This window comes from Capronia coronata, assembly GCF_000585585.1.
Source record: "Capronia coronata CBS 617.96 chromosome Unknown acBCG-supercont1.5, whole genome shotgun sequence".
Lineage (NCBI taxonomy): Eukaryota > Fungi > Ascomycota > Eurotiomycetes > Chaetothyriales > Herpotrichiellaceae > Capronia > Capronia coronata.
The window spans coordinates 2315214-2329563 of record NW_006912897.1 but is presented as its reverse complement, the minus strand read 5'-3'; the positions used below and the strand labels follow the sequence as shown (position 1 = coordinate 2329563).

At 54.1% G+C, this 14350-nt stretch overlaps 6 protein-coding genes across 6 annotated transcripts; 4 read left to right on the top strand and 2 right to left on the bottom strand.

The window, feature by feature from the left end:
* Nucleotides 1-807: 807 nt before the first annotated feature.
* On the bottom strand, nt 808-1812 carry A1O1_06511 (uncharacterized protein; the record flags this gene model as incomplete). Its single annotated transcript, XM_007727389.1, has 1 exon — nt 808-1812. One exon carries the CDS (start codon nt 1810-1812, stop codon nt 808-810), a length of 1005 nt encoding a protein of 334 aa, XP_007725579.1.
* A 731-nt stretch (nt 1813-2543) lies between these two features.
* Nucleotides 2544-5087, top strand: A1O1_06510 (uncharacterized protein; the record flags this gene model as incomplete). Its single annotated transcript, XM_007727388.1, has 6 exons — nt 2544-2743; nt 2797-3876; nt 3931-4069; nt 4115-4191; nt 4298-4371; nt 4429-5087. 6 exons carry the CDS (start codon nt 2544-2546, stop codon nt 5085-5087), a joined length of 2229 nt encoding a protein of 742 aa, XP_007725578.1.
* Nucleotides 5088-6098: 1011 nt separating this feature from the next.
* On the top strand, nt 6099-7972 carry A1O1_06509 (3-oxoacid CoA-transferase subunit A; the record flags this gene model as incomplete). The annotated part of the gene is made up of 5 exons (XM_007727387.1): nt 6099-6252; nt 6346-6630; nt 6699-6903; nt 6997-7219; nt 7301-7972. The coding sequence occupies 5 exons, from the start codon at nt 6099-6101 to the stop codon at nt 7970-7972; spliced, it is 1539 nt and encodes a 512-aa protein (XP_007725577.1).
* A 776-nt stretch (nt 7973-8748) lies between these two features.
* On the bottom strand, nt 8749-9609 carry A1O1_06508 (uncharacterized protein; the record flags this gene model as incomplete). The annotated part of the gene is made up of 1 exon (XM_007727386.1): nt 8749-9609. The coding sequence occupies one exon, from the start codon at nt 9607-9609 to the stop codon at nt 8749-8751; it is 861 nt and encodes a 286-aa protein (XP_007725576.1).
* A 1172-nt stretch (nt 9610-10781) lies between these two features.
* Nucleotides 10782-12400, top strand: A1O1_06507 (uncharacterized protein; the record flags this gene model as incomplete). The annotated part of the gene is made up of 3 exons (XM_007727385.1): nt 10782-10945; nt 11004-12233; nt 12283-12400. The coding sequence occupies 3 exons, from the start codon at nt 10782-10784 to the stop codon at nt 12398-12400; spliced, it is 1512 nt and encodes a 503-aa protein (XP_007725575.1).
* Nucleotides 12401-12885: 485 nt separating this feature from the next.
* A1O1_06506 (uncharacterized protein) lies at nt 12886-13476 on the top strand (the record flags this gene model as incomplete). Its single annotated transcript, XM_007727384.1, has 1 exon — nt 12886-13476. One exon carries the CDS (start codon nt 12886-12888, stop codon nt 13474-13476), a length of 591 nt encoding a protein of 196 aa, XP_007725574.1.
* Between the last annotated feature and the right edge of the window lie 874 nt (nt 13477-14350).

Below are 14350 nucleotides of genomic sequence, written 5' to 3'. Positions count from 1 at the left end.
GCATAGCACGAGGGAACAAATATGTAATGATGAATGAAATGGGCCCATTCCGCAATGTTCTCGGGGCTCCGGGGCGAGGCAAGTCGTGTCCCACCCCTTCCCGAGAACGTACCTAGGTAGATAGGGATGATTATAAACAAGACATCAATATGGTCTTTAATCACAACTACCGTCCGAGGTCTTTACCCACCTGGTTCGTATCCATCTTTTTGGTTAGCCGCCTGCATCTCGGCTGAAGCTCGTTCTCGATGACGCTTTTGTCAATAGTGGAAAATTGCAGTCTTGTGAAGGTGACCGAAGTTCGGCATGAGCAGCTATTCATGTGTCCGCATGAAAAGGCACCTTAGAATAAGGAACGTACCTAGGTAGTTTAGATAGGTGATATATCTAGGTGCCAGATCAATACCCCGGTAGCGTGAGTGAACGAACAGCAGGGACTCGGAGTTCGGAGTCCGTCGATCGGAGTCCGTCTGCCGTCTACCGTCTACATACCTTAGGTAGTAGGTCACGTTATTTCAGCCTTGGCGTTCCGCGGCATTCCACTTCAAGTTGAATTGCTCCCGACTTTGCATTTTCGACTTCGGCTTTTCGGAAGTAACTTTCCTAGAGTCATTATGTGCTTCATGCCTGCGTCTAACTCGAACGTGGCTGATCGAGACGAAGCGCTTCGACGACTTAACCGGGTTTGCTGGTTCGAGCATGCTTCAGTTGTTCGCTTCGACGAGGTGGGTTAGAGCTTTCCGCGGCGTGTTGCTGTGTTGGAACGACATGCGGAATGCCTTGGTAAGGTTCAATGCATCCTGGAGGTCAACTTCTAGGTTCTTTTTCCAATCCGTCGCGTTCATGAGTAACGCAAGTAGCAAACACCCTTTGCGTGAACCTCCACACAGCTTCGTCTACTCCTCGAGCTCTCAAGTCGGCCAACAGACTCTCATTGTTGGTTTCCTCCCCCAGCGGATCAACCAGAAAGATTCCCCCGCCTGATCTCTTGGCGACCTCAAGCCCCTCCGGCACTGACACAAGACCCCCTGGCTGGACGGCATACCGATCGTTGGTGGCTAGGAATAAAGCGCGTGCACCCGTCTCCTCCATGCTCATCGGATTCGGCGGTGACATACCGAACTGGGCGGCCTTAGCAAGGCCCGGAGTAGCCACGGGTCCAGGATACCAGTGCACGATGCTCAGGCGCGGGTTCTCGCGCGCAAGCCGCTCGAGGGCCAACGTGCCCATGGTGGTAGCATGCACCGACGAGTTCCAAATCGACCATTTGGCCGGGTCGCGTAGGTCTAGGTCCCGCTCGTTAAGCGGTCCCTCGATTCCGCCGGCCAGTACGCTGACGACGCGCGGACTAGAGACGCCGGCGTTATCAAGCAAGGGAAGTAGCCGCTGAACGGCGTATAGCCGCGAATAGTACCGCGTCGACATGGAAGGGTCAAGGCCTTCGCGTGTATCCCGACGGCCCTCAAAGGCCATAAAGCCGGCCGACATGAAGAGGATATCGAGCTTGGTTTCTTTTTGTGCGACCGCGTCGACGACCTTGTCGATCTCGGAAACAAGCGAGACGTCGGCCGTGATGAGGTTGTAAGTACCTGTCGGATTAGATTGGCGGAGTGAGTTCAACAAACTCTCGTGCGAGACAACCGTGGCCGGGCGGGCAACAGAGTAAATGCGGGGAGCGGAGGCATGTTGAGCGAAATGTTGCAGGGCGCTCTGGCCAATCCCCGATGTAGCGCCGATGAACAGCGCGACAAGGCCTTTCGGGAGGGAGGCGAGGCGAGCATTGGATTGCTGTACTGTCTGAAGCGAGACCATTTTCTGTAATGTCTTTGATGAGGTTGTGATTCTACTAGCAGGTCATAGGGATCATATAAACAACGGTGAGGATTCAAGCCATTTGTCATCTCCGAGCCTGACATGCCCGAGTCCGGTCAGGGAAGAACAGAAGTACTCAGTCCTCGGGATTAAAATCAAGCCGGTGAGGCCAATAATGGTAAACAGCCGCTGTCGTGAAATGAATTACTGGTACAGTATCTCTATCACGTCTCGTCTTGTTTAGCGATCCATGTCATATAGCCTGTGGCAGGGGTTAGTACCTCAAAGAGGTGGGTGAGCTCTTCAACATGACTGCATGCCACATGTTTCTTCACCTCGAACTTGAAGTGATCCGCCGGACTCATCGGCCGCCGGTCTCCGACGTGCCACGTGCAGTGGTGATAGATCTAACGCGGAGCATAAACCCCTTCTGCTATTCACGTGATGACTGTTTTTGGCGGGGAGGCCGAGGTCGTCTTCCAATCTCCTTGCTACCGAATCAATCATACTATCCCACTGCAGACCAGGTCTACCAGACTCAGTCAAGCTCTGTTAATGTATCTGCGAACGAGCTGCGAATAGTGGTACCTACCTGGTCCACTCGCTGGTTCTTGATCTTCCTTGTTGTCTCTCGAGCAGCCTCGGTGAATGCAGTCATATGCTCATCCTACTACCTCGTTCGACAGCTCCTCGGTCACGCTCCCAAGTCCAAATGATGCCTAGTTCGAGGCATGAATCCTAGCGCTTCGGTGAGTGAAGATGCGGCACCGACTTCGGCCCAGGCAAAACAAGCCGCCTGTCTCGAATGTCGTCGGAGCAAGGTGAAGTGTACACGTGATATTGGTGCTGCTGTGTGTCGGAAATGCCAACATGCTGGTCTGCAATGTGTCACGCCTGAATACCATGTGGGAAGATACAAAGGTGTCAAGAAGTAAGTGCAGTGATGTCCGAGGATCGGTTCATCGAATTGACTCTGGTTCCCAGTAAGAGGAGTGGTCTCGAGAAGGCAATCTACCAGGTCGAACAAGCATTGAAACGGTCTAAAGCTGGCACCATAGGTCTCGATAGGGAAGTTGAGGCAGATCTCCGCCAATTGGTGTCATCTCCTCAGGTGAGTCCGTCACGGCCTCGGCAGTCCAGCTCGGCTCCTCCCGGTGTTGTCGACCAGCAGCCTTTCTCTGAATTACAGACAAGCCTCGTGGGCAGCGGTAGAGTTGCAACCGTCGAAAGCAGTCATGAGGTATCTCCAGCTGAGATTGGCGAGAAGCCGGATGAGCTTGCCCTCAACAACGCCGACAATCCTCTCCAGTTACTTGCCATGGCTTCGGTGCTGCCTGGCCAATCGCCCTCCACGACAATGTCCACTTCCCCTGCTGGAGTCGTTCCGCGACCAAGTGCCACGGACGCCAACCCAGACGACACTGAACTACAACGATTCTTTACTTTACCGATGTCGAAGCTGGACAACTCACCTGACCTCGATCCGATCGACCTAGGGCTGGTGACCGTGGAGGAGGCCGACTCGCTCTTTGCGTTCTTTTACGAGAGGCTGTCACACACTCGGTGGGGTCTTGACCCAGTCCTTCACACTGCCAGCTTTGTGCGATCGAGATCGGCCTTTCTCTTCACGTCCATTCTTGCCGCATCCGCCTTGTTTCTACCAAAAGCAGATGCGTTATGCAAAAGACTATCCAACCATAGAAACCATCTGGCCCGGTTGGTCATTGCCAACAGGAATAGATCTGTCGAGATCGTTTTGGCTTTCATGGTCAATATTCCCTGGATGGTCCCGGCAAAGCAGTGGGCTGATGATGAGACATGTTCGTACTTATCCATGGCGCTCACGCTGGCCCTGGATCTCTGTCTCAACAAAATAGTCGTGCCCTCTCCCACTATTCGGCCGGTAGGGTTCTTGGACAGAGTGGCCAAAGCCGAGTGCATCGACACCGCCAAGGCCTTACAACTTGATGGATTTCCCGGTGTCGACCCATCCTCGGCGTGGGGACGAAGGCTCCTGAGGACTAGAGAGCGAGCATGGTTGGGTTTGTTCGTTCTCGACCGAGGGTCAGTCAACACTCGGCTCTCTATCCAGTCCTGTCGCTAACAGTGGCGTTCTAGCATCTGTCTAGCGAGGGGCCGACCCTATGCTGTCCCTATTGGACCATTGGTGGAAAGCTGTGATACCTGGCACATTTCCGACATTGCAGATCGATGGGACGGGAGCGTAATCTCCGCTGCGGTTTTGAGACGAGACTTGGTACACTATTCTTTGGAGAGATATTCACAGGACTAATCATCGCAGGTTGGCCTAATTTCCAGCGTCCGCGAGTTCTGTGATAGTGGCCAAGGGGCAAATGGTGGCTACACGGCAGTCAAATTGTAAGGACTCTGCTTGTCTAATCACTTCTTGGGTTTTATTTCTTTCATGCACCGTTTGCCTGTGTGAAAGGTGTCGGCTGCATGGAAGCAACTGACCAGTTTTCAGCCTTAAAGACAAGATTGACCGCTTTTTCGAGCAATGGTATGCGGTCTGGTCTCTCCAGATCACTCAAGGCGACGGTAGGTGCCAACGTGAGCGTACCGCAGCATCGGAACCTTGAACTAATGTCATGCAAGGCCAGCTGCCACCATACGTTGAGATTCTGGTCTCCCACACCAAGTTATCCACTTATTGCAACGTCGTCAATCATCCAACCGCATCAAATGATGTGAAGCAGTTCTTCCGAGCGGCAGGTCTAGCTTCGGCCATGAACGTGATGAGGGCGGCCGTTCAGGGGGAGAATCGATTGAAATCCATGCCGAACAACACCGTCATTATGGTGTCCTTCGCCGCAACCTTTGCTCTTGCATTGGGCACGACCACCTCTGGAAATCGAGCAATCCTGGGCCACAATGCTCGTGCCCTCATTGAAGAAACCACACAAGTTCTCGAACGAATTGGGAGTACGCCAACACATCGTCAAGGCTTGTCCGTTCTGTTTGCGAAGCATATACGTCGACTACTGCAAAGCTCCATTCTGAAGCCGACCGAAGACCATCCACGTCAAACACCTGGAGCTCCCGAGCAGGCGCAACCACAAGACCTGAATCCCGAATACAGCAATGCCCGGAGTGGCTCGGCGCATACCGTGGATGCAGCCTCAGCCCCTTATGTCTTTGATATGACCGACGATCAGATCTTGGAAGCCATCAACAACGCCAGTACATCTCAAGATTTGTTCCAGCTTGACGAGACAATGTTTCTGGATTGGTTGGACTGGCCGAACGTCACATGATTGAAGCCTGCCAACTGTTTAGAAACCTGTATCAGTTACCCATGACGAAGACTGGGAATACAAGGCCTTCAGACGGGATCTGAGCGGGCTTTGTTGCATGGACGCGCTCTGGGACAGTCATCGCCCTCGACGGGATGCCCAGCTTCCGCAATTGCTCCATACACATCAGAGTGACAGTTGTGCAAGGCCTGTATACATGGTGAGTGGTCCTAGCCGCCATCGCTACGGTCTCTGCAAACGAGGACGCGAGAAAATGTACAGGCATTCAAGCCTTGAGGTCTCACGATGGACTGCTCAAGCACAACTGCATATATACCCAGGCAACGCAAAAAACCCACCAGGACTCCCTATTATATAACAAGAGCAACCCGCGTGAATAACTCGCAAACTGCCTCAGAAAAATCCAAATCATCTATCTTCTGCTTGAACAGTGGCAATTCGTTCCAAACAATGTCCGAATTTCCCATCGCTTTGACTTGTACCAACTACAGGTGGATAACACCACGGTATGTGATGACAATTTCGTCCAGAGCCTTTATCGTCGCAGTCGCAGTCACACCCTAGGAATGTCCGCTCGAAAACCGTCCGACGGCCTCAGATGAACTCGGCGTCAGAAATATAGCCGGGCTGTACCCCTGAAGAGCACGTGACGCCGGAAAATAGACGGAGACGGGAAGGGAAACGCACGATGCCTGATTCTGATTCGAGGATGTCGCGAGATCTGGTTGCGGGACCCTGGTCTCGATCGCGTCAGTCATGACATTTTGCGTTATATTTGGTTCTACAACTATTGTACATATTTTACACTCTCACCAGCCGCGCTCAGACGATTACGCGCCGCCAGCAACCATGGCGACAGCGAGGCGGACACTCCTTTTGTGCATCAACGACATCAGAACCAGCGCGGGCTCCGGTGTCAGGACTTATGTTCCTCATAGAGCCCCGGTCTGCCACTTAAGGTTAACGCCGCGTTTTAACCGGATAGTGAGGCAGCATGGTGTTCGATGTTTTATGACCTCGCCTTCCAAATGGCAAGAAGCCGATGGACTGCCTGTTATTGACCGGACACGATCGAAGCTGTTCAAGGACGCAGATGAAGCTGTGGCAGATTTGAAGTCTGGTTCAACCATTTTCAGTGCGGGTTTTGGACTGTGTGGGACGGCTGGTGAGTGAAGTCATACCATTCTAACGGGCATATCTCGAGAGATGTCTTCGGTCTGTCCAACTTTAGATTGACAACTCACCTCTCAACGCCCAGAAACCATCATCACGGCGATCCACAAGCGCGGATTCGACTCACTGAACAACCTGACTGCTGTGTCGAATAATGCCGGAGCCGGTAGCGACGGTGGACTTGCTCCATTGACTCACTCGGGTCAAATCACCCGGTGCATTCTTTCGTACCTGGGCAACAACAAAGCACTGGAGCAGAAGTATCTCACCGGCCACATCGCCATTGAATTATGTCCGCAGGGAACCTTGGCTGAGCGAATCCGGGCGGGAGGTGCTGGCATCCCTGCCTTCTACACGCCGACCGGTGTCCGTAAGTCACACCACCCGACGTGACTAAACATGCTTAGTGTTGGCGCTGACGCTGAGATTTCAATACAGATACTCTGATCCAGACTGGCGAGATCCCTTCGCGCTTCGGTCCTGCCGATCCAGACACCAAGAAGTCCGCGGTGCTGGAATCCGGCCATCCACGAGAGACACGAATCTTCAATGGCAGGACGTATGTGATGGAAACCGCACTGACTGGCGACGTGGCCATTCTGCGAGCATGGAAGGTTGACGAAGCCGGTAACTGCGTGTTCAGGTAAGAATGGACCAGTGCCTCTCTCCTTTCCCTGACCCAATGCCGTTTTCGAAACACTACAATATCACTCACACGGTCCGTTTGTCTTGTTAGATACACCACCAAAGCGTTTGGCACGATCATGGCCAAAGCAGCCCGCCTCACCATCGTCGAAGCGGAAAACATCGTTCCCGTGGGATCCATTGACCCCAACGACGTCCATCTCCCAAGTATCTACGTCGACCGAATCGTGCCCGCGACCGTCCCGAAGAAACTCGAGCTGAAGAAGACCCGACCGGCAGATACCGACGCCGGGAACGAATCTGACGCATCTTCCGTATCCGGTTCATCGTCATCATCATCATCATCATCATCATCATCTTCTTCTTCTTCTTCTTCTTCAGCTTCATCAGACAAGTCCGCCGCCCTGATGCGCCGCACCCGCATCGCCCGCCGCGCTGCCAAAGAACTCAAACACGGCATGTACGTCAACCTGGGCGTCGGGATGCCCACGCTCGCCCCGTCCTTCCTGCCATCGGACGTCAAAGTGTGGATCCAGTCGGAAAACGGCATCCTAGGAATGGGACCGTACCCGACCGAAGACGAAGTCGACCCGGACATCGTCAACGCCGGCAAAGAGACGGTGACGCTGATCCCCGGCGCGTCGACATTCGACTCGGCCGAATCGTTCACCATGATCCGCGGCGGACACATCGACGTCTCCATCCTCGGCGCTCTGCAGGTCAGCGCGGCAGGCGATCTGGCCAACTATATGATCCCCGGCAAAGTGTTTAAGGGCATGGGCGGCGCCATGGATCTGGTGAGTAACCCGGACCAGACCAAGATCGTGGTCACGACGGATCATGTGGACAAATATGGCAAGTCGAAGATCGTGGAGACGTGTGCCCTGCCCTTGACGGGGGCCAGGGTCGTCAGCACGATTATCACGGATCTGTGCGTGTTTCAGGTCGATCGGGTCAAGGGGACTCTGACGTTGACCGAGTTGGCGCCGGGGGTGTCGGTCGAGGAGGTAAGGGCCAAGACAGATGCCAGTTTCGCCGTTGCGCAGGATGTGGGACAGATGGAGTGATGAGTGTTTGAACCAGAACATCAGAACGGAGGAGAGAGACGCGAGACGCGGACGAGGGAAAATCAAGAAGAAAGACGCATTGAGTTGGAGACTGAGGCAGGTTTGTTACTGTCATACATACACTGCTCGTGAAAGGGGGTGAAGGAATGTTTGGACGGAGGCCATTTCTCTGGATAATTGGTCGTTCGAGGGTCGAGGGTCAATGGATAAAGGTGGATGAGTGTGTATATCCACCTCAAGAAAGACATGAAGTAGATAGACCATAGATATCAGATGTATAATGAGATGGGAGAATACTAGGTCGGATACATCCGTCTGATGTGGTCGTTCATGGGCATGGAACTGATATAGGACGTAATGGATGCATCTATTTTATATATATGGTATAGTGGTAAATGGTAGACTGAAGTGGTATACAAGGTGCCACACAGTCATCCACATTCATGCGCTCATCCTCTATGATCATCATATGTCCAAATGAACCAGACAAGCGGCCGGTTCTGTCGAGGTACATTCCTTTTCGCCCACCCTCTCTTTTTCCGTTCTCATGTAAAAGCTGCAACAGATCACTCGGGCGGACGAGACATGGTGTTGTAGGCCAGATAAACAAACGTGGCCATCCCCGAGCCGTACATCCAAGGCAATGGCTTGGGGTGGGTATCTCCCTTTTGTTCCCTTCCCCTCCATGCCACCGTCTAATGAGGAGGAGGGAGCACTTCCGTAGGCAACATAAGCTGGTGACCCCGAGTGGATCAGAAGTGAGCGTTGAGACGCTTCTATAGCTTCGGCTTGACACCTTGCATGCCCGGGGCAAAACTGGAGCCTCGTCCCTCGCCCAGGGCCTGAACGATCTCATCCACGACATTCAGGATCCACTGATTTCCCTCGTCGCTGGCAAGCCACTCTCCGCCTTCCACGTCCTTCTCGGCCGTGCCGTCCTGATAGGCCTTCCTCAAGCCAAACACGTGGCTGGTGACCTGTGGGCCCACGCCCGTCTGGGCGCGCAGACAAGAGATGCCCACAACAGACGTCAGCACACGGCCGACCTTGAACGCCTCTGTTCCTGGCGCGGGCTCCGGGTCCGAGAGTACTGTCGCATAATGTCCGGCGAGGATGTGCACGGGTAAGTTCGGGTGGCTCTGGGCCAGCTTGTTTAACAGCTTGACCTCGAATGGCCGGTAGATGGAATCCCAGGTTGCGCGGCCCCGCGCCATGGCCTCGTCGGCGTTACTGGAGTCGACCTTGCGCGAGGCCGGGGGTGGGATGGCGTCGAAGACGTCGCGCGGCAGACCTTCGCGGAACGCCCCGAGACAATTGATGCTGCGTGGTATGCCGTTGAAGGAAATACACTTTAGCCCGGCCTCGCGCATCAGTCCGGCCGTTTCGGGCGCGGACAGCGGCGACGAGGGGACTGTTGAAGCCAGGTTGAACAGTTCGACGAGCGAGCCCGGTGAGTTCATCGTCATGGTCGCCGCCGTGGATATGGTCACCCATGCCGGAACGCCGACGCCGCGGCCCTGTGCGCTCGCGGCGATTCGGGAGTATGTGGAGCGGATGTTGGGTGGCGCTTTCAGCGTGCCGGGCACGGCGTGCGCCGCGTTGATCAACTGTTTCAGGGGCTCGGAGAGTTTCGACATTTCGACGGATCCGGCGTTGACTGAGTATGACCTAGGTTTGTTGTTCTGTTGCGTTTGGGCTCTCTTGGTCCAAAGTACTGGGAAGTGGGTGGTGTTAGTTGGGTACCGTTTCTAGAAGGGTGGTCTGCAGACGCCCATGGGAGAGGGCCAGGGGTAGATCTGAGGTGGTGAATATAGAGAGCATAGGAATGATTTTCAGAGGCTGGTAGAGCCGGAGAGCAGATTACATACATTGTTGATCGGGTTTTCTTGTAGAGCCTCGGGGTGAACTCGAAGACGACGGGTGTGCCTTGCCGTCGCAGTTATCGCTCATATAACAGACGGACTTGGTCGTGGATGTGTAGCCGAGGCACTGTGTAACAGAATCAAGGCGAAGATGATATGTGTCAGGCTTGGTCTAAGACGAGAGAATGGTCGCCTCGACAGTAAAAGGATGATGTAAGTGGTAAGATGGGAGATAAAGCTGAAGAGGAAGCTGAAGATGGAGATGGAGAGCAGACGTCGGCAGAAAGAAACGCCGAGACCGGCCCGGGGCCGCCCAAGGAAAATGCCCGCGGTAAATTGACGACGACGACGACGATCAATCCAACCATCTCATCACCATTATGTCTCGGGATCATATCGATCAAGAGGATATTTCACCAGGCACACAGTACCTACCGATCGTTGCATCTGCTTGGTCGTGATGCTGTAATCCTGCGCTTCGCCTTCTCACCTCTCTTGAGTCTCCGGACAGACTCGGCAGCCCTGAGGTCTTCGGACATTCTTCTACCACCGTCCACTCACCTCTCTGCTTCTCGACTCTCCTCATTTGCATCCCTGAACCTGTCACGCATAGTCGCTCATCTCGTCTGTTGATGGCTCATTATTGGCCGTTGCAAGCGGAGATGTAACATCATGTTGGGGATGGTGCGACCGCTGAGAGACAGACACAACTCGTACATTGGTCGACCCGGGCCATCATATATACCTCGACGAGAGAGTCTGTTCGAAAGTCCGCTCGCTGCCATTCACTGCTCCAAGAGGTGCCCGAGAGCATGCACAGGAACTTGAAAGACTACCCACGACCAGCTGTGGTTACCCTGGTTTTCGATCGCTCTCGTGGCATAAAGCTCAACTCCAACTAATATCCACCACGTCTACGCTACTTCGACACGAGTGTCGACGACAAGATGGATGTTAGGTCTGCACTTCAGAAGCCAGAGGACGTTCAAAATGAATTCCAGACGAGCAGCTCAGTCATTCACATCGACAAGGCTGCATCAGAGTCGGGCTCGCCTGGCGATGCCCACAGAAAGGCTCTGACTCGAAAGCTCCTCTTCAAGCTCGATAGCCGGTAAGCATTCTGTTGAATTGGGACAGTATATCATGCTCAATGGATTTCTGGCCGTTAGAATCCTTCCTGTCCTCGCCCTGCTGTTTCTTTGCTCTTTCCTGGACCGAACCAATGTCGGGAATGCCAAAATCCTTGGGCTGCAGAAGGATGTTGGTCTCAGCGACCGTCAATACGCCAGCGGTCTGGCCATTTTCTTTGCATTCTACATCGCCGCGGAGTTGCCGAGCAATCTGGTGCTCAAGAAGGCGAGTCCAAGAATTTGGTTGTCGTTTTTGACTGCCGCATGGGGCATTATCGGGATGTGCCTTGGGTTCATCCACAACTACGCCGGATTCCTGATCGTCAGAGCATTCCTGGGGCTTGCAGAGGGCGGCCTTCTGCCTGGCATGGTCCTATATCTTTCAGGAATATATACTCGAGGTGAGATGGCTTTGAGGATCGGTCTCTTCTACACCTCGGCTTCACTGGCTGGCGCATTTGGCGGACTCCTGGCCCGCGGTCTTTCAGCCATAGGCCCCAAAGCTGGTCTGGATGCCGGCTGGCGATGGATCATGGTGATTGAGGGGCTGTTGACTTTCGCCGCAGGTGTGGCTGCATACTTCTTGCTTCCCAACGATGTATCGACTGCATGGTTCCTCAAGACCGAGGAGCGAGCACTGGCAGCAAAGCGACTGCAGGAAGACACCCCGACATACTCACGCGATGGTCATTCCAGCGAAGCGACCGAGAAGTTCCGCTGGTCAGAGGTCGTGCGTGGCATCCTCAGCATCCAAATGTGGCTAACGGCGACTGCCTACTTTTCCATCCTGTCCGGCTTGTACTCCTTTGGGCTCTTCCTCCCCACCATCATCAAGGGGCTGGGGTATACGGCAAACGAAGCCCAGCTGTGGTCGGTCATCCCATACGCCGTGGCAGCCGTGGTCACGGTCGTCGTGGCGTTTGCTTCAGATCGTCTGAAACTCAGAGGAGTGGTCATGTTATGCGTGCTGCCGCTGGCCATCATTGGCTATGCGGCCATCGCGAACGTGAGCGAGCACGACAATAACACCAAATATGGCATGACCTTCTTGATGGCGACGGGCTTGTACGCCAGTGTCCCGCCCGTTCTGGTCTGGAATTCCAACAACTCGGCGGCCCATTACAAGCGTGCTGCCACCTCTGCTCTACAGCTGGGCATAGCCAACGCTGGCGGGTTCGTGAGTGCCTTCATCTACCAGTCTTCCGAGGCGCCTCAATATCACAAGTCGCACACCATCATTCTGGGGTTGTTGGTGTATGCGTGGTTCGCGTGAGTACGCTGCTCTTCTCTGCCCGAGTCTTCATTTGACCTCCGACAGAATCCTGCTCAATGTTCTCTACTGTGCCAAGATCAACCGCGACAAGACCAATGGTAAGTATGACCAGTATATCGAGTGTGGAGACGATCGAGATCCGGAATTCAAGATGGTGCTGTGATGGGAGACCGTGGTGCTTCCTACGGAGGTGTCAGAGGTGTCACTGGGACATGATCGTCTTGTGGGACTGTTACTTCTGTGAGGCGAGGAGACTCGGATCAAGTTCAGGTACCAGTAGATCAAGATACACTCACTCGGAACCGCACCCGGCACACCGTGATGGACGAACAGAAGTGACTCTCCCTGTACTCCCAGCATTCATTGCATCCTGCCTGGCACAGTCCGGGGATGGGAAGCGGGGTATGAGACGTATATGAATAGCACTTCACTTCAGCTTGTTGTCACAACCGACAGGACGGACCTCTTTCCTGACTTACTGGTCGTCGGACAGTCTCGAGGAAAGTAAGTTCAGCCCTGACGAAACTCGACCATATCACCGTGTATTCATTCCACCTCTGGCCACTTTCTCAGACATCGTACTTCGTTCTAGTAATCCATCTATACCACACTCGTATCACACAGATTCTCACCCTGATCGAACGAACCATGTCTTCCTCTCGCTCACCCAACCCAAGTCAACTAGCCACCTCCCTACCCGGCTTGACCACCCACATCACCGGCCATGACCCGTCGACCGGCAAAGCCATCGTCCAAGAATCGCGACCTGGAAACTGGACCAGCTACGACGACAAGCTGATGGCATTCAACGTCATCTACACGACCTCCGAATTCCCCGCGAACCTGAACAACGACCAAGACCTCAAGCTTCACGACCAAGTCGCGGCAAGCGGTAACCTCGGACTCGTCAACCCACATGGCACCGTCTGTCGCGTGGTCGACTTCGCCCCGGGCTTTGAGTGCATCATGCACCGCACGCAGAGCCTCGACTACGGCATTGTCTTGGAAGGCAGTGTCGAATTGGTCCTGGACAGCGGAGAGAGGAGATCTATGCGTAGAGGAGATGTTGCGGTTCAGAGAGCGACGATGCACGCGTGGAAGAATACGAGTGATACGGAATGGGCGAGGATGATCTTTGTGCTTCAGGACTGCGAGAAGTTGGAGATCGCAGGGATGGCGTTGAAGGAGGATCTGGGGAGAGGTGTCGATGGGTTGCCGCCGAGCGGGAATGATGATTAAAGACAACAGTAGAGAGCAGGACGGACAGCAGCCGTCGGACCACAGTGGTCTCACGCTGAGGCAGCTGGAGAAGTCGAGATAGAATATGCGCAGCACCACGGCACAGCACAGCAGGGCAGATCAATAAACATTCGTCGTCGTCGTCGTCCTCGTCCTCGTCCTCCACCATCACCACCGACGTCTACTACACGGTACAGTACGTACTCTGGATATGTTTTGTACCAGGTCCCTACGCGGCCCTAAGCCCCTGAAACCCACTGTGGCTGTCAATCAGCACGCTGGGTTAAGGAGGTGGATGCTGTCGCCCACAAGCACCCGCAATCGGGGGATAAGGACGGCTGTCGCTGTCGCTCACTTGTTGACAGCTCGAAATGGTCTGTTGACTGCCAAGGGACAGGGACCGAAGTCCCCGTTGACTTTTAGTATGGGTTTAATGGGTGCTTTGATGCTGGCTGGCGATAAGGGACCCGACGTGCCCCGGAACTGATTTTACCCCCAGTAGTACAGTACAGAAAGAGTATCAACAGCTTCACGATACTTGTGGTCTGTGGCGTTCCGCAGGCACAGGCTCAAGCTCTTCATCTCTCCCTGTACATCCTAATAGTATTGTACCTACTTCCTCCTACCTACTGGACGCGCCTTGCACCATCTTTGTCTGCCTCTGTAACTCCAACTCTGCGCACCTCCAAAACACCCACTGGAACACCTCGTCTCGCCTGCGATCTACCTCACACTGAACAGCACAACGCCACGACCAGACTATTTTCGGGCCTTCTTTTACTCGATCACCTTGCTTCAGACTATTCGCCACATGCTTTCGGTGCATGCGACATAATCCGTCCACCTTGAAAGACCACAGACAAAACAAGACGAT